Source organism: Apodemus sylvaticus, chromosome 5 (assembly GCF_947179515.1).
Source record: "Apodemus sylvaticus chromosome 5, mApoSyl1.1, whole genome shotgun sequence".
Taxonomy (NCBI): Eukaryota; Metazoa; Chordata; class Mammalia; order Rodentia; family Muridae; genus Apodemus; species Apodemus sylvaticus.
Window position 1 is genome coordinate 57,187,949 of NC_067476.1, and position 25,762 is coordinate 57,213,710.

General features: G+C 39.8%; 1 protein-coding gene across 5 annotated transcripts in view; it reads right to left on the minus strand.

Annotated features, from left to right (window-relative positions):
• Positions 1–25,762, minus strand: part of Ttn (titin) — a 269,529-nt gene that overhangs the window by 120,504 nt on the left and 123,263 nt on the right. For 2 of the 5 annotated variants that reach the window (XM_052182767.1, XM_052182765.1), the window contains 35 exons: positions 25,649–25,723; positions 25,380–25,454; positions 25,075–25,167; positions 24,336–24,413; positions 24,029–24,150; positions 23,893–23,935; positions 23,630–23,713; positions 23,383–23,460; positions 22,857–22,940; positions 22,513–22,596; positions 22,228–22,311; positions 21,767–22,021; positions 20,210–20,284; positions 19,309–19,383; positions 18,479–18,592; positions 17,913–17,990; positions 16,930–16,998; positions 16,705–16,797; positions 16,262–16,561; positions 15,412–15,492; positions 14,601–14,662; positions 9,264–9,296; positions 8,641–8,713; positions 8,080–8,163; positions 7,721–7,804; positions 4,690–4,773; positions 4,497–4,580; positions 4,137–4,220; positions 3,917–4,003; positions 3,704–3,787; positions 3,492–3,575; positions 3,284–3,361; positions 2,800–2,883; positions 2,263–2,353; positions 1,836–1,915 (listed from right to left, as the gene is read on the minus strand). The exons of 2 other annotated variants lie outside the window; for them this stretch is intronic. In XM_052182767.1, coding sequence (XP_052038727.1) covers positions 1,836–1,915; positions 2,263–2,353; positions 2,800–2,883; positions 3,284–3,361; positions 3,492–3,575; positions 3,704–3,787; positions 3,917–4,003; positions 4,137–4,220; positions 4,497–4,580; positions 4,690–4,773; positions 7,721–7,804; positions 8,080–8,163; positions 8,641–8,713; positions 9,264–9,296; positions 14,601–14,662; positions 15,412–15,492; positions 16,262–16,561; positions 16,705–16,797; positions 16,930–16,998; positions 17,913–17,990; positions 18,479–18,592; positions 19,309–19,383; positions 20,210–20,284; positions 21,767–22,021; positions 22,228–22,311; positions 22,513–22,596; positions 22,857–22,940; positions 23,383–23,460; positions 23,630–23,713; positions 23,893–23,935; positions 24,029–24,150; positions 24,336–24,413; positions 25,075–25,167; positions 25,380–25,454; positions 25,649–25,723 — 3,216 coding nt within the window. Of the gene's footprint in view, positions 1–1,835; positions 1,916–2,259; positions 2,354–2,799; positions 2,884–3,283; positions 3,362–3,491; positions 3,576–3,703; positions 3,788–3,916; positions 4,004–4,136; positions 4,221–4,496; positions 4,581–4,689; positions 4,774–7,720; positions 7,805–8,079; positions 8,164–8,271; positions 8,338–8,640; positions 8,714–9,263; positions 9,297–14,584; positions 14,663–15,411; positions 15,493–16,261; positions 16,562–16,704; positions 16,798–16,929; positions 16,999–17,912; positions 17,991–18,478; positions 18,593–19,308; positions 19,384–20,209; positions 20,285–21,766; positions 22,022–22,227; positions 22,312–22,512; positions 22,597–22,856; positions 22,941–23,382; positions 23,461–23,629; positions 23,714–23,892; positions 24,250–24,335; positions 24,414–25,074; positions 25,168–25,379; positions 25,455–25,648; positions 25,724–25,762 lie in introns of all 5 variants that reach the window. One more of the 5 variants, XM_052182766.1, reaches the window with a different exon arrangement.

Genomic DNA, 25,762 nt, shown 5'->3' on the forward strand with positions numbered 1-25,762 from the left:
AAGAGCACCATATACCTGGGGCAGGAGGTGCCTCTGGCTCTTCAGGCACAGGAACAGGTTCTTTCTTTTCTGGGGTAATTTTCTTGGGTGCTTCTGGTACTTTAAAGACATTAATTTTGTTTATCATTAAGAACTTAGAAGATGAACAAAGATTTTTCCAAAAAGCTGGCAAAGAACACAGTGTAGAGAGCTAGGAACTTGATCTTAGAAGATGTCAAGGGAAAATGGTTTCTGAGTCGTGGCAGTCTTTCGGTCATGTGAGTGTGCATTCACAGTCTTTCTTGTTTATTTGCGTCTTCCTATGATTTTACGCATAGATATTCCTTACTAGACTAATTTCGACACATGAGAAAATACTTGCTTTATCTTGTCTGGGTAAACAGCCCTGCAAATGTAATTCTTTTTCAATGCAAATGACCTCAAGATTGATATCTGTGACCTTGGCACTATTCTCGCGTGTACTGCTAACTTCCATATCTGGAAAATAAAGAATCTGTCCACCATTTCTTTCTAACAACAGCCCGGAATCTGGTGAATTATTCTCTTGGTCACTTAACCTCAGCTCCTACAATGATCTTGTTTTCTTAGCTCTGTGGGTAGCTCTTTTTCGTAGTACAAGTCTACTCATTTATATTCAGCAAAGCCTTTGAAGCCTGCTGCAGATGCGTACAAAATGAGAAAATTGTATTCCAGCAAAAATCGCCTTTCTATCTGGTGTTATCTTTCAAGATGGTCTACAAATATGTACCCAAATTACACTTTATCTGAGAGCCCTTAAACTTTTAGATCCTTCTGCCTTTGGATCTTTCAATATATCCCCCACTTTTTTCTAATTTCTGTATATAAAATAATCTATCAAAATAAAAACCATTTCTTCCTTATAGCTTTCTATGGGCTCTGCCTGAATCTTTGCTTGGTCTGTGTTTCTGTGACTCGTACTGTTTGGAATGTTGTCACTTCTGATCTATAGAGTTGTCCAGTCTTCCCATTCTCCCACCATATTTAAGTTACTGAAAGATGGGGACATGTTTTACATGTTCTAAAACATCTCGAGAGCAATAATCAACCCAATATGGTGGACTGAGCTGCTGATGTCCTTCCTAGCTCTGCAACCATGGACTGTATCAACACAAGGGTCAGATTCTCCATGTTGTTGGTCTCTCTTTGCTGTCATCATTTCTATGAAATGCATTTTTACATGAGCTCCATCTTTTTTGTTCTAAGAATTGTCATCAACTGCTTAGTGGTTGGAGATGTATGCTTCTTCCCGACAGATACCTTTTGCTGGCAGGACTTCTGGTTTTTTGGTAACAGGCACAGGTTCTTTCTTGACTGGAACGAGTTTCTTCGGCACCTCGGGGACTTTGAAGATATTAGTAATGTTTTAGAGAGATAATTTGAGAACATTTTAGGAGTAAAATTATCTGTAATTAATGGAGTAGTGTTAGAGTTAGTGGAAGCAAGTGGGCGCAGTTCTGTCCTTGGTTTGTCATAAGTAAAAGGGCTCTTACTGGATCCCACTTCTAGACTAAGCTTCTAAAAATGATGTGTCAGAGGATGGTATGAATACCTTCCGCTTCCGCTGGTTCTGGCTTCTTAACGACTGGAACTTTCTTCACGGGCACAACTTTCTTTGGCACCTCGGGTACTTTAAAGATATTAGTAGCGTTTAATATAAAAAGTATAAGATATTCACATTAGCTCTGCAAGTCTGTACAGCACTGTAACATATAGATGACATTTAACAAATAGACACAGTACAGCATGATACACAATGAACTGTGCATTTTAAAAAAACATAGAAATTACATAATCATGTATTTTAACAGAAGTACCTTTCGGAGGTGGAGCTTCTGGTTTTTTGATGACAGGGTATTTCTTCTCTGGGACAACCTTCTTAGGCTCTTCAGGCACTTGAAGAATAGGAATTTCTCTTAGAATCAGGTATTGCAAGTGCAAAGCAAGTAATAAACTCATTTTTAAAAATGCATTTTTACATGTAGGTAGATTGTAGATTTTGGTAGGTAGGTAGCTTTTAAAATTCTGTAGGTTTTCCAAGTGAAAATAATGTTTTGCTTTGATTTGCCAGTAGTAGCAAATTTCATAAAGAAGGTAGAAGATGGATAGTGCCATATGGTATGTAATCCACACAAAACCCAAGTAACCGCACTTTCCTGACTATGCAGCAGACCCTGACAGATACCTGGTGCAGGTGCAGGTGCAGGTGCAGGTGCAGGTGCAGGTGCAGGTGCAGGTGCAGGTGCAGGTGCAGGTGGAGCTTCGTATTCTTCCTCTTCTACAGCAGGGACTGGCTCCTCCTCCTCCGCAGTGACTTCTTCAGGTTCTTCATAAACTTTAAAGATATTAGTCAATTGTACTTCAGTGTGTGAGACATAATTAGAAAGCACAGAAAACACCCAAAGAAATCATCTTGAATTCTTCCTTTGCTGTGATTTTTTATTAAGATGACATTTGTCCCAGTTGCCTGACTTCTGTGTGTACTGATCTGAATGCTTGGAAAAGCCCTGGCTTTTTAATGTCATTCAGACCCATCAATGTTCCCATCTCATTCTTTACTGTCCATCGGAGAAGCTTTGCTCAGGACAGGTCACAGTGACTGAAACCTGTGACTTTCCCGAAGCCATTGCTGACTGACCATTTGAGGTCAGAGCTAATGTAGATAATAAAAAGGAAGAACAGGACCAAGGAAGAGAGAATGAGAGGAGAGTCAAGAAGATAAATGAAGCCTGAATCACAAATAGTCACCGATGACAAGCTGAGCAATGGCCCCGTGTGTACCTTCTGCAGGAGGAGACTCCACTTTCTTGGCAACAGGAACGGCTGGTTTCTCTTCAACGACAGGTTTCTTTGGCACCTCTGGTACTTTAAAGATAGTAGTTAGTTTTACTTTTGGGTAGTCGAGAAGCGCAAGACATTTATGTTATGTTGACATCACATTTTGCCCAAATAACCCAGGGAGAGCTAGATCCAAGGAGGAAATTGGCAGGTGAGTTCTTGGATCTCCATCTAATGTGTGGCAAAATGGGGGCTATAAAGTATTACAGAATGGTGACTGCAAAACTCTTCGGTGTTGGTGAACAAAGACACTCACCTTTTTTTTTTTTAAAGTGGTCATGTTTTTAAAATATCCTGTAAGCTCTAAAGTCCCAGAAACACATCTAAACACATGTGGTAATGAGAAGACTGACCAAGAGTTTGACATCGAAAACACTGGGGACCAAGACAGAGCACCTTTCTGAAGAGTCTGATTACTGACATGTACCTTTGGCTGCCGGGACTTCTGGCTTTTTGGGAACAGCCACTTTCTTTTCTGGGACAACTTCTTTCGGAACTTCTGGCACTTTAAAGATATTAGTATTTTAACATAGTAAACAAGCGGCCCTGGTCATCATCACATACACACAACAAAACACTGATTAAGAACTGGAGACCATTTTGGCCTCTATCCGGTAATCCACCTCTACAAGTACCTTTAGCAGGGGGGGCCTCTGGCTTTTGGGGAACCACAGACGGCACTTTCTTTTCAGGGGGCGCTTCCTTCGGCACTTCAGGTGCTTTAAAAAGATATTAGTAGGTTTTAACTTGTACTTTCAATGATGTGGAAATCGTCAAGAACAGTTTTGGAAGATGACATTTCAGAGACACACACTGGTCTGCAAGAAGCTAGCAGTAGCGAAAATACCTTTCGCTGGTGGGGGTGCGGGTTTCTTGACAACAGCAGGGGGCGCTTTCTTCTCAGGGACAGGCTTCTTGGGTGGCACTGTCACTAAAGGTAGGAGAGTTTATGCTTTAGAAGCAGCAAAGACAAACAGAAGAAAGACAGCCCAACCAGCCCAGCACTGAGGACCAGAAGGGTAAAGACAGGTCTATGCCCTCCAGCAGGCTTGCCAAGTACCTTTTGGAGTGGGAGCTGGTGCTGGTTCTTCCACAGCCTCCTCTGGAGGCTCTTCTGGGGCAATCTCCTCTTCAGGTTCCTCATACACTTTAAGGACAGGAAGTAGCCCCCTGTTAGTTGTAGGCTTGACTGACATGTAACGCATTTAGCAAAAGAAGACTGACAATGCAGAGACATTTCATCTTTTCAAAGATAACAGTTTGAATGGTTTCATTATTACCTTCAGGGGGAGGACTTTCTGGTTTGGGGGGAGCAGCCTCAGGGATCTTCTTTTGGGGAACAGCTGCCTTTGGCACCTCAGGTACTTTAAAGATATTAGTAGTTTTGTGATTAGACAGAGTAGACACAAGCGGACACTACCAAGCTCAGTAACATAAGGGCGGCTACCTTCAGCAGCTGGGGCTTCGGGCCTTTTAGGAGCTGCTGCTGGCTCTTTCTTCTCAGGGACAACTTTCTTGGGTACCTCCGGCACTTGAAAGAGATTAGTAAAATTATCCTTAGGACCAGTGATGGCCCCTGGGACAGATTTTTTCAAGAGGGAAGACTTAGATGCTACCATGCCTAAGTCAAGAACAAATACCTTTCACAGGTGGGGCCTCTGGCTTTTTCTTAGGTGCCACTGGCACTTTCTTCTCAGGGACAACTTCCTTGGGTGCCTCCGGCACTTGAAAGAGATTAGTGAGCACATCTAAGACACATGACAACACCAGGACAAAATATTTTCTGGAGTAGAAGAGCTTTGTCTTAAGACGCCTCAGGCCAGTGACAAGTACCTTTGGCAGGTGGGACTTCTGGCTTTTTGGGAGGCACTGTGGACACTTTCTTTTCAGGAACAACTTCTTTGGGGGCCTCTGGCACTTCAAAGAGATCAGTGAAAGTCGACTTAGGCTTAGAAGAGTAGAAGGCCAAAATTTTTTCAAGAGAGCAAGAGTAAAATCTCTTAAACCCTAAAGTCTGTGAGAAATACCTTTGGCAGGTGGGGCTTCTGGCTCTTGTGGGGACACCAGGGGCTCTTCCTCTTCAGGGAAGACCTCTTCAGGTGCCTCAGGCACTTAAAAGAGATTAGTAAAACTACATTAGGGTGTCTGACTGGCAGAATGAAGAACAAGATACTGTGAAACCTAAGGCCAGGGACAAGTACCTTTGGCAGGTGGGGCTGCTGGCTTTTTAGGAGGCACTGTGGACACTTTCTTTTCTGGGATGACCTCTTTGGGCTCCTCAGGCGCTTCAAAGAGATTAGGGGTATTATACTAAGGTCTTATGGAGACTAAAGAGCACACTGTTTTTCCAGGAGCTGCAGAATTACTGTTTCTGAAAATGTGGGTCACTGTCAAGTACCTGTGACTGGTAGGGCTGCTGGCTTCCTAGGAGGTATAACTAACTATTTTCTTTTCAGGGACAGTTTCTGGTAGTTAAAAAGACTAGTATTCTGTTTGGGTTTTTTGTTTGCTTGTTTGTTTGGTTGGTTGGTTTTTCTTTTCATTTTGGGCAATGAGGTAAGTGCACTATAAATGTTTTCAGGAATACAAGTTGTTCATTCTGAAGAACAAAAAGACAATTTAAAAATACCTGTGATAGGTGGGGCTTCAACATTTTTGGGTGGGGCCACGGGGGCTTTCTTTTCTGGGACAATTGCTTGATGAGTTTCAGGCACTTAAAAGGTAGTAGTAGTTGTGGACTGAAGTTAGGAACTAAAGTTTCTCAAGAGCAAACAAAGTATTTCTTCTGAAGAAAGTCTGTGTGATATGTACCTGGGACAGTTGTGGCTTCTGGCTTTTTAGGAGGGGCCACTGGTCTTGTCTTTTCAGGGACAATTTCTTGGACTTTAGGCACTTAAAAGATATTAGTAGTTTTATATTTAGTTAACAGCAATGCACACATTCAAGAATGGGAGAGAGATTTCTTCTGAAGATTAGCTCAGCTGACATGTACCTGGGACAGTTGTGGCTTCTGGCTTTTTAGGAGGTGATGCTGGTCTTGTCTTTTCTGGGACAATTTCTTGGACTTCAGGCACTTAAAAGATATTAGTAGTTTATTACTAGGTTAGTGGAGACATTGATCTATATTGTCTTTTAAGCATAGATGGGAGATTTCTTCTGAAGAAGGTCTGGGTGACAAGTACCTGGGACAGTTGTGGCTTCTGGCTTCTTAGACGGTCTCACTGGTCTTGTCTTTTCTGAGACACTTTCTTGGATTTCAGGCACTTAAAAGATATTAGTAGTTTTACACTTAATTAATAAAGAGCAGTGGGTTATATTTGTCTTTACGAATGGAAGAGATATTTCTTCTGAAGTCTCATTTATCTGACATGTACCTGGCACCGGTGTGGCTTCTGGCCTTTTAGGAGGTCTTGTCTTTTCTGGGACAGTTTCTTGGACTTCAGGCACTTAAAAGATATTAGTAGTATTACACTTAAGTTAATAAAAAACAATGGTCTATGTTTGTTTTCAAGAATGGAAGAGAGATTTCTTCTGAAGTTTAGTTCAACTGACATGTACCTGGGACAGTTGTGGCTTCTGGCTTTTTAGGAGGGGCCGCTGGTCTTGTCTTTTCAGGGACAGTTTCTTGGACTTCAGGCACTTAAAAGATATTAGTAGTTTTATATTTATGTTAATAAAGAACAATGGTCTATGTTTGTATTCAAGCATAGCAGAGAGATTTCTTCTGAAGGTCTGTGTGACATGTACCTGGGACAGTTGCAGCTTCTGGCTTTTTAGGGGCCGTCGGTCTTGTCTTTTCAGGGACAGTTTCTTGAACTTTGGGAACTTTAAAGATATTAGTAGTTTTATATTTAGTTAATTGACAGCAATATACACACACATTTGCTTTCAAGAATGGGAGAGAGATTTCTTCTGAAGATTAGCTCAGCTGACGTGTACCTGGGACAGTTGTGGCTTCTGGCTTTTTAGGAGGGGCCGCTGGTCTTGTCTTTTCAGGGACAGTTCCTTGGACTTCGGGCACTTAAAAGATATTAGTAGTTTTATCATTTAGGTTAGAGGCGACAATGGTCTACACTGACTTTCAAGAATGGGAGGAAGATCTCTCTGAAGGCCAGGTCAGCTGACAAGTACCTGGAAGAGGGGCAGCTTCCGCCTTTTTGGGCAGTGCCGTGGGGGCTTTCTCTTCAGGGACAGCTGCTTGAGGGGCTTCAGGTACTTGAAAGATATTAGTAGTTTCAGGAATTATGAAGAATTGTGAGAATACAAGGCATACAATGTATGTTTTCCGCCCCCAACTTAGGATAGGAGAAGAAAGTAAAAGACCTTTGCTGGAGAGACCTGAGGGGTTTGGGACACAGATACCTTCTTTTCAGGCACAACTTCGTTAGAAGCATGAGGAACTTTGAAGACATTATAGTTAGAACTATAGTTAAAACTATAAAGGGCACTCTAGTGAAATATTTATTCAAACTAATACACTTAATGAAGCCAGTGGACAGACACTTGAACACATTTCCCCTCAGCCCCTGATCCAGGTGGCCAACAGCATATAAGGACACATACCTTTGGGAGGCGGAACTTCCGGCTTCTTGGGAGGTGCAACTGGAACTTTCTTTTCAGGAGTGACTTCCTTGGGTGGTACTTCAGGCACTTCAAAGATAATGTGTAATTTGTGTTTAGAAAAAGTGAAATCAATTGATATCTATACCAGATGATCATAGAAGTCATTTTTGGATAGTCTTGACTTTTTTTTTTTTACTTATGCACTAACACATTTACATAATATATGTACACATTTACCTATATATGTAACATTTTGGTTAAAATGGATATTTAATTTCTTCTTAGTGTGGTCTGACCATACCTTCAAGGGGAGGACTTTCTGGTTTGGGGGAAGCAGCCTCAGGGATCTTCTTTTGGGGAACAGCTGCCTTTGGCACCTCAGGTACTTTAAAGATATTAGTAGTTTTGTGATTAGACAGAGTAGACACAAGCGGACACTACCAAGCTCAGTAACATAAGGGCGGCTACCTTCAGCAGCTGGGGCTTCAGGCCTTTTAGGAGCTGCTGCTGGCTCTTTCTTCTCAGGGACAACTTTCTTGGGTACCTCCGGCACTTGAAAGAGATTAGTAAAATTATCCTTAGGACCAGTGATGGCCCCGGGACAGATTTTTTCAAGAGGGAAGACTTAGATGCTACCATGCCTAAGTCAAGAACAAATACCTTTCACAGGTGGGGCCTCTGGCTTTTTCTTAGGTGCCACTGGCACTTTCTTCTCAGGGACAACTTCCTTGGGTGCCTCTGGCACTTGAAAGAGATTAGTGAGCACATCTAAGACACATGACAACACCAGGACAAAATATTTTCTGGAGTGAAGAGCTTTGTCTTAAGAAGCCTCAGGCCAGTGACAAGTACCTTTGGCAGGTGGGACTTCTGGCTTTTTGGGAGGCACTGTGGACACTTTCTTTTCAGGAACAACTTCTTTGGGGGCCTCTGGCACTTCAAAGAGATCAGTGAAAGTCGACTTAGGCTTAGAAGAGTAGAAGGCCAAAATTTTTTTCAAGAGAGCAAGAGTAAAATCTCTTAAACCCCAAAGTCTGTGAGAAATACCTTTGGCAGGTGGGGCTTCTGGCTCTTGTGGGGACACCAGGGGCTCTTCCTCTTCAGGGAAGACCTCTTCAGGTGCCTCAGGCACTTAAAAGAGATTAGTAAAACTACATTAGGGTGTCTGACTGGCAGAATGAAGAACAAGATACTGTGAAACCTAAGGCCAGGGACAAGTACCTTTGGCAGGTGGGGCTGCTGGCTTTTTAGGAGGCACTGTGGACACTTTCTTTTCTGGGATGACCTCTTTGGGCTCCTCAGGCACTTCAAAGAGATTAGTGAGATTCTGTCTAAGATTTATGAAGACCAGCAGAATGAAATCTTTTCAAGAGCAGACTTAGGTCCTAGAAAGCCACAGGTCATTGAGGAGTACCTGTGACTGGCCGGACTGCTGGCTTTTTAGGTGGTTCCTCAAGCAATTTCCTTTCAGAGACAACCTCTTTAGGAGTCCCAGGCACTTCAAAGAGATTAGTACGTTTGAAAGGTGGAAAGCACAAATATCAGTAGACACACAGGAACAGTATTTAAGCCAAAGGAACGATCCCCGGAACCCTTTCAGTGTTAACAGACACTGGGAATGGCTGGCACCTTGCTTGGGCTTTGCACTGCTGACTTCCTTTTGGTGGCGCGTGCGTGCGTGCTTCCTTAGGAGATTGAGTTCTTTGAGGACATTAGTACATTTACACTGAGTCAAAGCAGCCCAGTCAGTCAGGAGTTACATTTATACATCACAGGTGTCTCAAGCCTTCCTATAAACCCCTCACCCTCCCCTAGAAAGAGACAGTCAAGCATGTACCTTTCACAGGTACAACTTCTGGCACTTGGGGAGGGGGCACCTTCTTTTTGACCACAACTTCTCTGGGAGCCTCGGGCACTTTAAAGATATTAATATTTTGACATTTAGGAGCTGGACAGAAATTATGACAAACAGAAATATACATGTAGACAGCAGAAGACATTTCCTTCTCCTTCACACTTCCAGAAAGATATACCTTCTTCTGAAGGAAGCTCAGGCTTTTTGCGAGAAATCCGAAGTGTTTTCTTCTCAACTGTGGCTTCCTGGTAAGTGTCCACCACTTCAAGAAATTGTTGGTTTTACGTTTAGTGTTGTGAATATTGCCAAGAAGAAGAAAGTATGTTCAAAAACTACTATCACTAGCTCCTGAGGCTTGCAGGAGCTTGTACCTGTAACTGAGGGAGCTCCTCTGGGTTTTGAAGGGGCTCTCTGTGCAACATCCACTTCAGTGAGGCCTTCAGGTTCTTAAAAGATATTAGTATTTTACATATCAGAGTTAAAAATGATTAACAGGCATAGTAGCTATAGTTAAATAGCTTGTAACCTTCTAGAAATTGCTTCTCTTTCCTTCCCTATTCCTCTTCATCCACCAATAAATTAATATGCAGTAATTTGTGGGATTCTCAAGAACAGGGGCTTACATTTCTTCTACATAGTCACTTTAAACAAAAGCCAGCTTTTTGCCTCCTGAGTTCAGCCATGGATGGAAAAGCTATCTGCACTGAACCCATACATATATTATTTCTTTTTTATTAGTTCCCAACCAACACAGTTTGAGTCTATTTATATATTGTTATCTTCTTTGAGGCCATAAGTGACCCAAGGAGGCTTGAAAGTCAGTGCTTAACATTACTTTAGTTATTATGCAAATTTCATCTTGTTTTATGTAAGGAACTTGAGAACCCACAGATTTTGGCATCTGGGTGGGGCAGGGACATCTGGAATTCCCCACAGAGCCTGAGACAAGACTCTATTTATTGGGTGAATGCTTGTAATAGGATTTTTGTTTTGGCAGAATTGTCACAAATACTTTCTAGATGGAACATACTGGAATTTCAGCTGACTTGAAGATATTAGTATATTTACATATAGAAGTTATGTAGAGTATTAGAAAAATAGTTTTAAGTATTGAAGATGTGTAATTTCTTCTTTCACATGTGTTCAGTGGTTGACATGTACCTTGGATGGGTGGCGTTTCTGGCTCTACAGAAATTTCTTCAAAGGTGGTCATTTCAGGAAGCATCTCTCTCATAGCTTCTGGTGCTTTGAAGATATTAGTAACAGAGTCAGAGGTTAAAAGGGTCAGTAGATACATTAATCCCACAAAGTGAACCAAGGTGGTTTCTGTTGCTACTGGAGTCCTTCAAGGATATGAGGGGGTGTGGGCTCCTGAGGAGAGGAATTGAGTCTCGTTCATTCTGCTTTTAACTTCCTCATACCTACTCTAAAGGGGCTCTGAGAGAATGAGCAAACAATTCCAGCTAGGGAAAAAAAAGTCAAATTAGTTGGATATTTCCTAAATCATAAAACTTAGTGGTTGTGATCCTGAAAGCTTTTGAAACTTTGTGAGTTTTGATTTATCTAAAAGTAATTGAAGTAAAGAAAATGCATAGCGCTTGAAAAAACACAGGCCATGGGACTGGAATGACTTGTCCTTGGCCTTAGGATAATATCACAGGTAAATCAACTTCACATCAAGTCCTGAGTTTTCAGTAAAGCTATTTCTATGGGATTCAAGTCAAACTTGCTTGTCTGGGCAATGAGTTTAATAGGACCGCAATCCTGACAACGAACAGTATGCACAGTAATATAAACTGGCCTTTTAACTCTATGGGAAGTTGAAGCACTGTCATGAGGCACATGACGGAACCTTTGTCACCGGATGTCACTGATTTCTGCTTTAGAGGCACTTGAGTTAAGCCAGCTCAATTTAGTTGTAGAGTTATACATGTCATAATGCTTTCCTGTTGTTTCTAGCTAGTCTGGCTTTTATTTTATAAGTAATAGTCATTTTCCCTATTAAAGAACATATCTGAGTCATATTTGAACATCAAACATATCATGTTTTCTCTGAAGTTCTTATAGATAAACGGTAAGTTCTTTCATGTGTGGGTTTTCTTCCTTCTAAGTGGTTCTTGTACATATTCAGTTGGTTGAGTGTAATCCTTGGGGATCCATTTCTTTGGCAACCATAGGGTTTTGAAGAGATTAGTATGCTCACACATGTTAGCCAGAACTACAAATGAGATAAGAAACTTGATATTTTCCTAGCTTATACCTGCTGGAAGCTGAGTTTTTCTTCTTTTGATTGCAGGAGGTCGCTTCTCTGGAAGTATATCTTCGATAATTTCAAGGTCTTTAAAGATATTAGTTTTTTAAAATATAATTGAGAAGAGGCAAAGGCAATGACATGAAGCACGAAGAAAGCCAGGCAAGTAGACTTTAAGTTAGAATGTTTGTTTTCTTCTAGTAGCACACAGTCTTGGCGAGTCTTGACTTGTTTGGGGCAAGTCCAAGATAATTCCTTGTCTTGGGCATCTCAGAGAGATGCTTTAAAGATATTAGTATTTTTAGAGTTTGTGACAATACACATAAAACAGGGAACATTTGACAAACCTAAACTGAAAGGTTTTCTTGTTTAGAATCTCGTGACAAGAGTTTGTACCTTCAGGCGGGGCAGGTTCAGGAATTTCCGGAACAGCCTCATAGGACTTCAGCTCTGGAAACACTTCCCGGGTTGTTTCGGACTCTTTAAAGATATTAGTAGGTTTACACTTAGATATTGTAAAAGAAAAACCAGTGAATTATATAATATGTAGTTTGAGGCTCTTAAAGCCAAAGATAATCATCTATGTTTGTGAAGCAGTTGAATTATACCTTTGCGTGCCAGGGTTTCCCTCGTTTTACGAATGGTCACATATGTTTTCTCTTCTGTAACAACTGTTTGAGGTGGTGCAGGCACTTGAAAGACACAGGTGCAATTATATTATGAAAGGTAAAGAAAAGTATTATGTTTCTAAAGAGAGCTCCCAAGTCAGTTTCATTCAGACTGAGTCAGTGGTGCTAGATACCTTTTGCCACCTTGAGTCTTGCCTTCTGAGGATGAGTCACGTGCTCTTCTTCTATGACTGTCTCTTCAGAGGCTTCATAAACTTTAAAGATATTAGTGCATGTGTAACTACAAGTGTTTCAAGATAGATGGAGGATGGTACTAAGACATATGTGTCAGATTGTACACACTCATCACCCAAGTCCACACTGGTGAATACACAAAAATTAGTGACAAACATGAGCGGAGCGGCAAGGAGTTTCATTCCTAGCTTTAGCATGAAGGATGCTCAGAATTTCTTCACAATTATGGTAACAAAATTGAGGAATTTACCAGACAGGAACTATATATATTTTTTTCCAGTTTACCTTAGGGAAGCTATTCCCATATGGGTGCACATTAAGAATAGCGATGCTGTTGAGTTGAATATTGGAAACCCACTTTTTGTATTTGACCTATCAGAATCATGTGGTCCTCTGCATTTCTAAGCAAATACTTAGGCACATTTCAAAAATCAAATTTGTTTTATGGCTTCATAGTATGACATATATATGTAGAAACAATGTAGAGATTAGAAGCTAAAAAGAAAAGAGAGGAGACTACAGCTCCATGGTAGAATGCTTGAAGGGAAAATTAAAGTGAGGAAATAAATGGGAGAAAAGCATATGAGAAGAATAGATGACTCCTCTAGCATTTACAAAGGAACCTTGTCTGGTAATAATAACCAGTTTTAATGACAGAACAGGCAGGAGGAGGTGATCGTGTACATTAATCCCAAAGATCTGTTTTAATCAGGAGCTTTCTAGGTTGAAAAATAAAGTAGAAGATTATATTGGGTATTAGCATGTTTACCATTTAGGATAGTGAGTCTACTCAGAACATTTCATTACTTAGGTTATCTTACTATTTAAATTATTTTATAATTTTTGAAAAAAGAAAAAAAAGCATTGCTTCTTCTCTTGGGGCCCTAGTGGTTTTTTAAATTTATATAAATTGATGATCATTTGAGCAGCATCTGTCCAAACCCTAATTATTAACATGAAGAGTAAAAATGGTAACATTGGTTCATCTTGATTTTGAAAACTCTACAATATTAGTATGGAGTTAAGGTAACTCATAATTAGTATGAGTTACTTCATAGTCTGAGAAATGTAAATTGATTCTAAGAGATGTTTGTGTATAGAACAGATATCCTAGAAGGCCACATGACTTTTCTAAAATTTGATAGTGTTATAAGTGCAGGACAACTTTGTTTTCACATTGATGAAGAATAACTTTTCTAAGGGTGATGGATGCTCAGATGTCTTAATTTTAGCAAACATTTTTAGCATGCATGTTTTTTATAAAGATATTAGTATATTTGCATTTTAATACCATGTTGACAGCCACAGAAGATTCAGAACACAGACAAAATGAAGGAGAACTATCAGCTTCTTTGAACTCACTGTATATCTCTGTGTCTTCAGGAAGAACAACAGGTAATTTTTCTTCTTGAATAATTTTCTTAGGCACCTCAGGAACTTTAAAGATATTAGTACCACTAATTACTATTACTAACATATAAAGGATATTAAGAATCTGATATTCTTAAAAAAAGATTTACAAAGATCTGATGGGACACTCGTTCACACTATATAATAAACACAGCCAGAGCCATGTCACATTGGGGTTAGCATCAGTGTGTACCTTTAGGTGGTGGAACCTCAGGCTTTTTAGGAACAGCTTCACGGACCTTTTCTTCTGGAGTGATTTTCTTAGATACTTCGGGTGCTTGAAAGATATTTATTTGTCTTATTTTCAAGAATGTCATAATTAGGTACAAAATATCAAGAGTAAAGCGGGGGGGGGGGGGGGAGATCTATTAAATAGAATGTCCAAAATGTTAAGCCACTGTACTCTATGTCTCTCAACTGCCTTGTTGATGATTATTAGAGACAACTCATTCTTGGTGGTCAGTAGCACTTTATGTTGGTATTCAGAACTTATTTCTAGTGCTATAGGACAGAGATTCCAATGTCATCTCCATAGGGAAGAAAAGCTGATGGACCAGTGTTCATGACTGCCTAATAAGATGGCCAAAGTGAGAAAGACCTTTGGACTTATGATGTTTTTCCACCAGAGGAGAGCAAAAATGGCAAGATTGTAGGATAGAATATAAATTGCAATTTCTGCCATTTGCAGCTGTCTTCTGGTCCTGAGGAAAGAGTGCTCTTTCTCTCCTTCGTGGAAAGTGATTTACAGGGATTTACTGCTGTGGGAGAATCAGCAGAGGCAGGTACCTTTAGGTGCTGGCACCTTCTTTTCTTCAGGAACACGGACTTTTTCTTCAACCACCGTTTTCTTGGCCACCTCAGGTACTTTAAAGACAGCAGGGATAATTTCCTTTACTTTAAAACACTCAGAAAGATCTTAGCAGGCAAAATGTAAGGGATGTACAATGGAAGCAGAACAGAGCCACACCAAACAGAGACATCACTTTATACATGCAAGATGGCACTTTACAGAGTTGACTTTTGACAACAAACATGACCGTGAACGTCCATGGAACACCCAAGTTACACCAACAAGACTTGATGCGGACAATTGACAACACGCAGGCACATGGTGCCCTTTCTGCTCACCCTGGCAGGATAATTGCACCATTTTCTTCAGTGAGAGCTTTACTCTATACTCATTCATAGCCTCAAGTTATGTATTAATGAGGATGATGTAAGTGAATAAAGGAGGGGCACTACCACATATTCATGATGTATTTGCAACCAACAGCTCAATATGTCAATAATAAATAGGGAAACAGAGGTCTATCAATAATGAATAGGGAAATAGAAGTCTACCAATAAGGATATCAGGGAACAGATAATCGAGTACACCAAAGGATGCCCACATTCACACTTTGGTTCATAGGCGTTTGGGTTTGGCTGTTTTAGGATAACAAGAGTGACATCTGTGTTTGTAGACCTGCATTTGGTTGTTTAAAGGTATTAATTATTTTGACATTTCCGTAACACAAAACAGAGAAATAAAAAAAACCAAGTCAAACATGAACTTGTCAAGCAACGAAGGAGCAACTGGACAGTCCCATGGGTACAGTGTTGGCATAAAATACCTTTAGCTGGCGGCTCTTTTCTTGGAATGACTTTAGTGGGTGGCCTTTTTGGAGGGATGACTTTCTCAGATACCTCAGGTCCTTTAAAGATATTAGTGTTTGGTTTAGAATAGACCTATAAAATACTATGAAGCGCTACTTATATTAAAACTGTACAATGGGTTCCCATAAAACAGTTTATATTTTTTACATTTATACTATGCCTGCTTCAAGAAAGCTGTGATTTTGTTATTTACACAATACATTGCTATGTAAAACATATATAGTCCATTATATCAGGTATTCATTTATGCATGATCCAGAGTAGTCCTGTAGACTGTGTGTGTGCACTATGTCTTGTCCTTAGAATTTACTAGAATTTGGGTACCATGGCCAGTGCTTCATTTACTTCATACTTTCTCTGATGAAGATAACCACAAAATGGCAAATGTTTCAATGGGTAAAGATTAGTTAGTACAAGGGTGGCTCAAATGTGAATGGTTGCCCTGCCGAGACTATACACTCCTCAGTACTGAGGAGTGAGCCAGTGAAAGAATGGCTGCTATGCTTGTACCTGTGATAATCACGTAACTATTAGTAGACTATAAAAAAAAAGGGATCCACACAATCAGACGACGATGTGCGGGGCATGGAACTAAGTCAGTATCACGCTTAATTCTCGTGCCTGTAAAAATGGATGACTGTGTGGTTACCCTCTATACCTTGTCACTTTCTAAATCACATAACTTGAACTCATGCTTAAATTAGTTCATGAGGCTAATGTGCTGAACTGAACCTGCAAGGCACTTTGAAAACAAAGTTGGTAAGCACAAGATATAACAAACTATAGCCTCTGAGGGATCCCCTATACCTTTTTTAGGTGGAATTTTGGGTTTTTCGTATACTTCCACTTCTTCAGCCTCTAGAAACTCAATAACCCTGTGGACTTCTTCCACTTTGTGTTCCTCTTGGAACCTGCGCTCTTCCACCCTGATGAATTCCTCCACCTCGTGGAACTCTTCTTCCTCAAAGTATTCCTGCACCTCGTGGAACTCTTCTTCCTCAAAAGCCTCTTCCACCTTTGCTTCCACGAGTTCTAGCTCTATTCTTTCTTGGACTCGTTCTTCTTGCTGGTAAGCAACTGATATTTTTTCTTCAAAAACAGCTTTCCCTGAAAGAGCATCTACTTTAAAAGATTTGCCTTTTTTTTTAAACAATAAGATGAAACAGATGTCAATTCAAAATTTAAGAAAAACAAGTAAAAGAAGGCTCCCATGAAAGGACATGAAGATCAAAGAACTTTCCAGAAAATACCTTTAGCAGGGGGAACAGCTTCCTTTTTGGGTACAGGGACTTTCTTTTCAGGGATTTTCTTCTTTTCTGGGACTTTCTTTGGTACTTCAGGCACTTTAAAGACACAGTTTAAATATTTACAACCACCAAGAGTAAGCTTGGACACCAAAAATAAGACACATGGACATAAAACATAGCTTAATGAAGAACCATTAAAGGACTTTGGGTTGAGAAGAGAAAGTGTACCTTTTGCTGGTGGGGCCTCTTTTTTCTGGACAGGAACAGGAACTTTTTCCTCAGGAATTTTCTTTGGCACTTTAAAGACATTAGGTGCCTCAGTGAGACAAGAATGCTCAATAATACACACATAATACACACACACACACACACACACACACACACACACACAAACCTCAGAAACTAGTGGCTTTACAGGTAATAGGGATATTTTTCCAAGCACTCACTTATGCTATCTATATCCATAGAAGCCAACATGTGTCCACAAAGAAGCTTTGCTATTTTTAAAAACAGCAGATGTTACCAATACTGAGCCTAATATTGCCTATTTTTAATTTGGTGATTTTTTGATCTGATTATCATCCTAGAGTATCTGGACCTTGACCTAGGCCTCAGGAACTGTTGGACATGATTTTATATGCTGAGGAGTCTGCTGTGATAGGGGCAGTGGGCCATAGTTGCTAAAAATGCAGTCTGGAGCATTTAATTGAACTAAGAAGCTACAAGAAAGGAACTTTTATAAGCCCAAATTTCCAGGTTAACTATGGTAAAAAGGACACGGGGATCTTTAAAGTTATTATTTAAGTATCAGAACAGATTTTTCTTCTGTATAAAATAGTACATACAGTGAAAACTGTTATAACACATAATGAAAATTTAATTATATAATGGGAAGAAGTCTAGGGATAGTATGAGGGTAAGAAGGATTACTTGTTATGCCCTTAAATACAGAGAGATCATGATGGGGCATCAAACTTTCCAGCTACTTAAATTAAGGGACTTGTAAAGTAATCCACACCAGGCACACATGTGGATCCATCATTCACCCACTGATACTATAGCGTCTAAGGAAATGGAATACATCACATTTTTAATTGTAATTATTTGGTTTTCTGTGACAGATACTTTAAAGGAGGAAGCACGAAAGAAGGCACAGAACTTTTTAGCAAAATCATCACTGTGGGGCTAAGGAATCGGCAGGGCTGCTATACCTTTTGCGGGGGGTGCTTCCGCTTTCTTAGGGACAGGAGCAGGAGCTGCAGGCTCTGCTTTCTTCACCACTTCAGGTGCTTAAAAGATATTTTATGGACATGTTGAAAAAAGTCACATGCAATGAAGAGAACAACATCCCATTATCAAAATATAGACAGAGCAACACAAAACATGACTGATTTTAGGAAGATGTTAGGAACCTAAGTGATAATAATACCACCCCAAGAGTGAGTGAGACAGCAACTCTGCCAAGATTGCAGTCTTGAGGGATAAATGGTTTAAGAATTATTTTTCAAAGCCAATGCTTTCACCACACAAATAGACGGTTCTCCAGCATTTGAACTGAGATCGAAATTGAGGATTGCAAACTGGGGGAAGGATTTACGTAACAGAAAATTTATAGTCAGATCGCAGGGGAGGAGGAAGAGTTATGGAGAAAGAAAGGACCACAAAGCTTCAGCTACCAAGAGTGTGCACTGTCCAGGAAAGTGCATGGTAAAGACTAGGGTTAGACAGTTCGGAGTGCCAAGGTTCTGGACTGACCAACTCATCACAGTGGCTGTACCTCTAGGTGGCAGCACCTCCTCCTCTTCCTCCTCCTCCACTATCTCTTCTTCCTCTATGCTAGGTGGCTCTTCTGGAATCTCTTCTGGAGTGGGTTCTTCGGCTTCCTCATATACTTGAAACAGATTATTTTGTAAATTATTTTTTAAAGTCCTTTGAATGTTAGATATGTTAGATTAAAATGACACCATCTTGAAAAACCACTCGGTCTCTTAAGTGCTCATGAGCACTCACTAATCTGAAAAAAAAATATGCCCAGTCTTTAAACTATGTTAGGCTCTTTCCAATGTTGAAACTGGAAGGGACCCCAGAGGATTTAGTTGGAATGATTATTTTTTAGTGAAAGTGGGAAGAGTTTTTAAAGCAATTGTTCTAATTAAATTATTCTAATTATTGTAATAAGCAATTATTTTGTTCTGAAATAATTTAGAAGTCAGATTTTCTGCACCAGTTGCTGAAGTTTGTCTGAGCTTATTCTGGGAAAGCCTTTTTCCATTATGACTCCTGAAGGACTTGGATGAGGGAATTCTCCTCAGTCACATAAAAAAGACAAAACACTGACTTCACAGAGTTAGTGAGGGAGAGAAGAATGAAGAGGTTAGTGGGTCAATTTCAGTTTTCCATCGAAATAAGCCACAAATAAACAGGCTAAATGTGCAAGAGCAAGAAGGAATTGGCCTGCCCAGCTCCTCCTAGGCAAAGCACTACTGTCTATCAGAACTAGAAGGTCTATGTATTTCTAGAGTGAAGTGTCTGCTATCTCCTTTATGTCTGAGATAAACGATGAGACGAGAGTGCTTAGAAATGCTGTTTTCTTAGGAAGCCATCTACCTTCAGCTGGTGGAAGTTCCTCTTCTTTAGGGGGCATGAACCGTCTTTCTTCCACCTTCTTAGGCACCTCAGGAACTTAAAAGACATTGATTGTTTTAGGCACTTAAAACTCATTTGCTAAAGAAAATTACTTAAAGACCAATGTTCACATTTTCAATCCGAAAGAGTAAACAACACAGCACAGCACAGAGAAGGGATGACACACACGGTCACGGTCACAGTTAGTTAAGGAGCAGATGAAGAGGCTTGGGGTCCATTGTCTTTTGTCACTGGACTAACACTGAAATGGTCACAGTTAGTTAAGGAGCAAAAGAAGAAGCTTGTGGGTGCATCACGAGACTATCTGTTGTAGCTGGACTCTTCTTTTTAAGCAAGGGTGACAAGTATTTGGTTACTTCTGGCTCTTTCAAGATGTATAATACCTGTGATTTTAATTTTCAGAAATAACATACAGAGGAAAAACAAGGCACAAAATAACAACAAAAACAACCAAGATTCACATAAAGTAGGAAATTAACAGAATGGCACAGGTACAACAGAGGCACAGTGATAAAGGCCAGTGACAGACAAGAGAATGCCAGCATGCGTGCTGAACATCCTATGTGGATGACCCTTCAGGTCAACAATGGTGCAGCCAATAAGCATGTACCTTTGGCAGGAGGAACCACTGCTTTCTTAAGGGCAGGGGCAGGCACCTTCTTTTCTGGTTCAGGTTTCTTAGGAACCACAGGAACTTTAAAGATATTTTGAAATTTCAGTCTTACAAACACAAGGACACCATGTACAACAATGACAGAAGTTACATTCACAAATACCGAATAGGGCATTTTGACTTAGGGGGGGTGAAGAAAGGGGCGTGTCCCATGTGCTTGGGAATGCAAGAACATTGGAGGTATTGTACCTTTGGTGGGAGGAGCCTCCTCTTTCTTGGGAACAACTACTTTCTTCTCTGGTACTTTCTTCTTGATTTCAGGCACTTTAAAGACATCATTTCATGATAAGAATGTATTTTGAAGAGCAAGAAAGAAAGCAAGAAGTCTATACACACAGGAAACCCATCATGCACTGGTCTCTCAGAACAGGGAGGAAATGTGAGCCGTAGCCCAGCAGGACACGGCTGGAATATTCAGGGCAAGGCATCAGCAAACAGCGGGGTATCTGAGGCCAGATGCTATAATTTCATTGGCTTAAGTTTTGCTACTAATCTAGAAAATACCTATCTGAAATTAGCATGTGACTATACAGCCTGGTAGAAAACAATACACTTATTTAAAATGTTGCTCTCACAGCTTTTATGGGAAATGTTATGTTACTTTAAGGTATGAATATACTTCCTAAGTTCTGTACTATGACCTGATCTATGATGTTAAATACTAATTTCCTTCATTCAATGATGCAATAATATATCTTGTCTTATATTACTTTATAGTAATTTTTGATATTCATTATTTTATGAAGGAGCTAAGGTTCAGAATGTCTAAAGGACTCTCTCAGAGTAGAACAGCACAGTTCAAAGTCACAGTTCAACAGTTAAATCAAAACTTGTTGTGTTTCCATTTATATTTATGTTTTGAAAGATTTAAATGATTGCTCAATGCTTTGATATAGTCAGTGCTTTGACATAAACTATTAATCAGTGTTTAATAAATCTATCTTTTTTTCCTTTTAAGGCTAGTATCACAAAGGCACTTATTACAAGCAAGTATAAAAGATGAAATTTAAAACATGAACTTATGGAGGGATAGAAACATCTGGAATTGAAATAAATAATTAAAAAACCATGAACCTATGCATTTTTAGGTAAAAAAATTCTTACAGATCATTTAGGTGTTCAGAGAATCTATATGAGATGATATATGGTTTTATTAAAATTACATCAAGTTGCATAGGCATTTTATAGAAGCTTCATGATAATACGGTCTTTAACCTTTCATGTAAATGCTGTGTGAGTGGGATCTAATAGAAAATAATGGCTATTGGTGTCCTTGTCAGTTTTAGAAGTAAAACTGGGCTGTCCCTTTTATAAGACATCCATCTGACAGAGCTCTCAGAGGGTGAAGACTATGTGTTCACTGAGGGTATACCTTTGGGAGGTGGTGGAGGTGCCACTTTCTTAGCAACAGGAACAGGGACTTTCTTCTCAGGTACAGATTTCTTTGGCACTTAAAAAACATTTCATTTAAAGACATTAAGAACTACATACAATATCACATCTATAACAAAATACATCCAAGGATAGGACCACAAACAATCAAGCGTCAAATAGAATTTGAAGACATGCAGATAATTTACAATGGACAGACATATAAAGAAGGTGCAGAAGGTAAGATGAAGATGTGCCTTGGATAAAACAAGGCTTTGACGACACCATAAACTATTCTATAAAGTAAGAGACAAGTAAAAAGATGGGAAGTCAGACGTCAACATAAAAACGTCTTGATTCCAAGAACTGCTGTACCTGGTGCAGGTTTTGGCACCTTAGGTTTAATTTCTGGAAGAGCTTCTTCTTCCTCAGGAAGAACTTCCTCTTCCTCAGGTTGAACTTCCTCTTCCTCAGGTAGAGCTTCCTCCTCCTCAGGTAGAACTTCTTCCTCAGGTAGAATTTCCTCTTCAGGAACAGTGACTTCCTCAAATGGAGTTTCTTCCTCTTCTTCTTCTTCTTTTTCCCCAGGTAGAGCAACAGGAACTGGGACTACTTCCCTTTTCTTTGGCACTTTAAAGATATTTATTAAATGTATACAAATTCTATGTTTGTGTAAAATATGAACGATAGCAAGGTAACATGAAAAGCCAATATTCTTTGGTTACAATGGCCACTGAGGTACACATTATCAAGCAAGAAGGTTAGCGTGGCAGCACTGTCCTCATCATAATCCCTTTGCTTCTCATATGCCCTGCTTCTCCCAGAGATTAATGTACCTTTCGGCGGTGGAGCTTCCATTTTTTTCAGAAGAGGTGTTGGTTTCTTTTCTTCTGGAAGGAGTTTCTTGGGCACCTCTTGCACTTTAAAGATATCATTTGCCTTTAAGAATGTGTACTTCCACAGTATGTTTTTAGCCATAGATATGATAAAGGATCATACAATATGGAAGACATTTTTAGCAAGACACTTTTACAAGCTTGTAGTTAGTACAGGGACATTTTCTCACAAATGAACACTATTGTGAGATTTTCCCCTTGTGTGTAAATGATGAAATCATATACCTTTGGCAGGTGGAGCCTCTACTTTCTTAGGAGCAGGCATTGGTACCTTCTTCTCAGGCACAGGTTTCTTGGGCACTTCTGGAACTTTAAAGAAATGATTTAGGGAAATTTTTATACAACACAAAATTCACTGAGTCCAAGCATATTCTGGAAAATTATGATAAGGCAATAAAATCATAGTGAAGAAACCCCAAAGCAGTATTTCATGTTAAAAATAGAAATCTGTTTTTGTAAAGAGATGATACTAAAGTGATGTACCTAAAGAATATATCATTGAACCAATTAAATGTTTCATTCTCATGTAAATCTGAAATTAAACCATGTGCCCTATCTCATCTGTATACCTTTGGCGGGTGGTGGTTCCACTTTTTTGGGAACAGGTACTGGTGCCTTCTCCTCTGGTACAGGCTTCTTGGGCACTTCCGGGACTTAAAAGATAATAAATGAGGTCATTATCACATTTTCATAAACACAGAGCAGTCTAGTGACTTAGGGACAATTGAATTATCACAGATGTATTGATAATTTCACTGTAAGACAGAAGCTAATAATAGCTACAAAACAAGGTGCTAGACATGCAGGAGTGTTACAATAAAAACTACCAAAATAAACACAGAACAGAGAAACGGACAGCACAAAAGGCTTGGGAATGGTTTTGGCCATTTTGATGGCGTGAATTTGTTTTCCACTAAGAATTCTCCACTGAAGAAGACACACATGTTAAACAGAAGTATGTTTCAATGGCCACATTTGGAGATGAATATATGGCAACTGGCTTCTGGTTCTTGTTCTGGTGTTAATGTAATTAACATCACCACAGGGCTCAACAAGTTACACTGCATGGGTAAATGGTTGCATTAAGAGCTGTACCTTTGGCAGGCGGAGCCTTCTCCTTTTTAGGAATAGGCACAGGAACTTTTTCCTCTGGCTTCTTGGGAATCTCAGGCACTTTAAAGACATTGTTTATAGTTAAGTTCTGACTGTGAGGAACAACACCCACATAAAGCATTTCTAATGTTGTAGCAGCACAGGGCAACACACACAGGCTCCTGTAGCCAGAAAAGAGGTAAGCATCTGAAGGCAGAGGAAGTCGTCTATGTGTGTGAGTGGTGTATACCTTTGGCTGGTGGTGCTTCCTTCTTTTTGGGAACAGGAACAGGTTTTTTCTCTTCTGGAACAGGTTTCTTGGGCACCACAGGCACTTTAAAGATAGCAATAAGATTTGAAAACATTGTAGAAGACATAAATGTGAGAAGCACACAGGTATCACATACTTCAGCATCTAAAAAAGGACTTAGGGATCGGTGCCAATAACCCCCCAGTCAGATACCCCAACTCTGAGCTGCCACTTCCTTTCCACTGGCAGGAGCTTGCATCTACCTTTGACTGGGGCCACCGGTACCACCTCTTCCTCAGCTACGATCTCCTCCTCTTCATGAAGGTACTCTTCCTCTTCGTGGATATATTCCTCTTCATGGACGTACTCTTCTTCATGAATGTATTCCTCTTCGTGGACATATTCCTCTTCGTGGACATATTCCTCTTCTTCCTCTACGATGTATTCTTCCTCGTGGGCTTCTGCCTCCTCTTTGAAGACAACAACCTCTTCCACTTCTCGTTTTTTGGGAACCCCTGGCACTTTAAAGATATTATCTTTAAGTTGGCTATTTTCCAATTCCTCGATAAAATTGAGACATTGTAAGAGCACAGACCCACGTATAACAAAAGGTAGCCTTTCTGTTTCCCACAGAATAGCTTTAGACACAGAACTGAGCATGAATTCAACAGCAAAGAGGCGAAGCCACACAAACAATGGGAGGTACCTCTAACAGGCGCTGCCACTTCCTTTGTAGGGGCAGGTATTTTTGCCTCTGGGACAACTCTCTTGGGCTTCATGGGCACTTGAAATATTAAGTATAAGGGAATTTTAGAGTCAGAAGCAGGCCATCTAATCATTTCTAGCCTTCCTGTACTTTAAGTAGAATAATTTTGTAGCTGTCTCTAATAGAACTTATAATTTGCTCTGTCAAAAATCTTTCTGTTTTTCCATGGGATGGACTCTGAATCTTACAGCAAAGTTAACCCACACAGTTAACTTGCTCAAACAAGTTTTATGTACTCAAGCAAGTTTTCAATAACAGACAAATTGGAAATGATGGGGCTCTTCTGTTTTTGTGTTAAATATGGTTCTGTTTATGGAGATATCCTAAAAAGTCCAAATTTGCAAAAGTCCAAAGATTGCAAAGAAGATACCTAAGTAAGATAAAATAAGAAAACCTGGAAGCACAATTCACTTTTAAAAAGTTCTTCAAAATGACTTTGGAACAGTTACCAATTTTCAGTGATTTTCCTTATATTAGTTTAACTATATTAGGAATATGCTAAATGGGCACTGCATTCAAACAAAAGTATTCTATTTGACAATGCTATAGTCCCGGGGCAACGCACAGCCACTGTGTATAAGGCTATAGAAATATTTTGAAGTAATGTTAGAGCTAATGCTGGAGACAAGTAACATAAGAGACAGGTAAAAGGCGCCATTCTGTGAAGAGGTGGATGTACCTTTGGCAACTGGTTCAGTCACCTGCTGCTTTTCACGTTTGGTAATTGAAATTTGTATTTTTTCTTCAACAACTTTCTTTGGTTCTTCGGGAGCTTTAAAGATATTAATCATGGAAGAATATCACAATGAATCTCACAAATACCATAGAATAAATATCCACAAAGCACAAAGACCTGGTGCATGAGAAATGGAAGCAGACAATATGTTTAGCAACAACTGAGAGCAGCAGACATGGCGGTGAGTCACAGTCAACGTGAACAGAGGTGACAATACTCTTTGGAACAGTTACTGCTTTATCATGTACCTTTGGGTGGTAGAGGTTTGAGTTTCTTTTGAATGAACAGAGGTGTCTTTTCTTCAGGGACAGCTTTCTTTAGCACTTTAAAAGACCAATAGTAAGAGATTTACAAACCCGTACTAGATTCTTAAGGGTGAGAACAAAATGTTAAGAAATATACAACAGAACAGAACAGTCCCAAACATACAATTTATACACATCCACTTCAACACATAGCCACAGTGGACAGATGGAGAAAACAAAAGACTCTATAACTGGTAATGTTCTCACTCTACCTTTTGGTGGGGGAGCCTTGGGTTTAGCAGGCACCGGTTCTTGGGCAGGTTTCGCTGGAATAGGCTTCTTGGGTTCTTTGAAAGCATACACAAAGTGTTTAATGTTAGACTGGA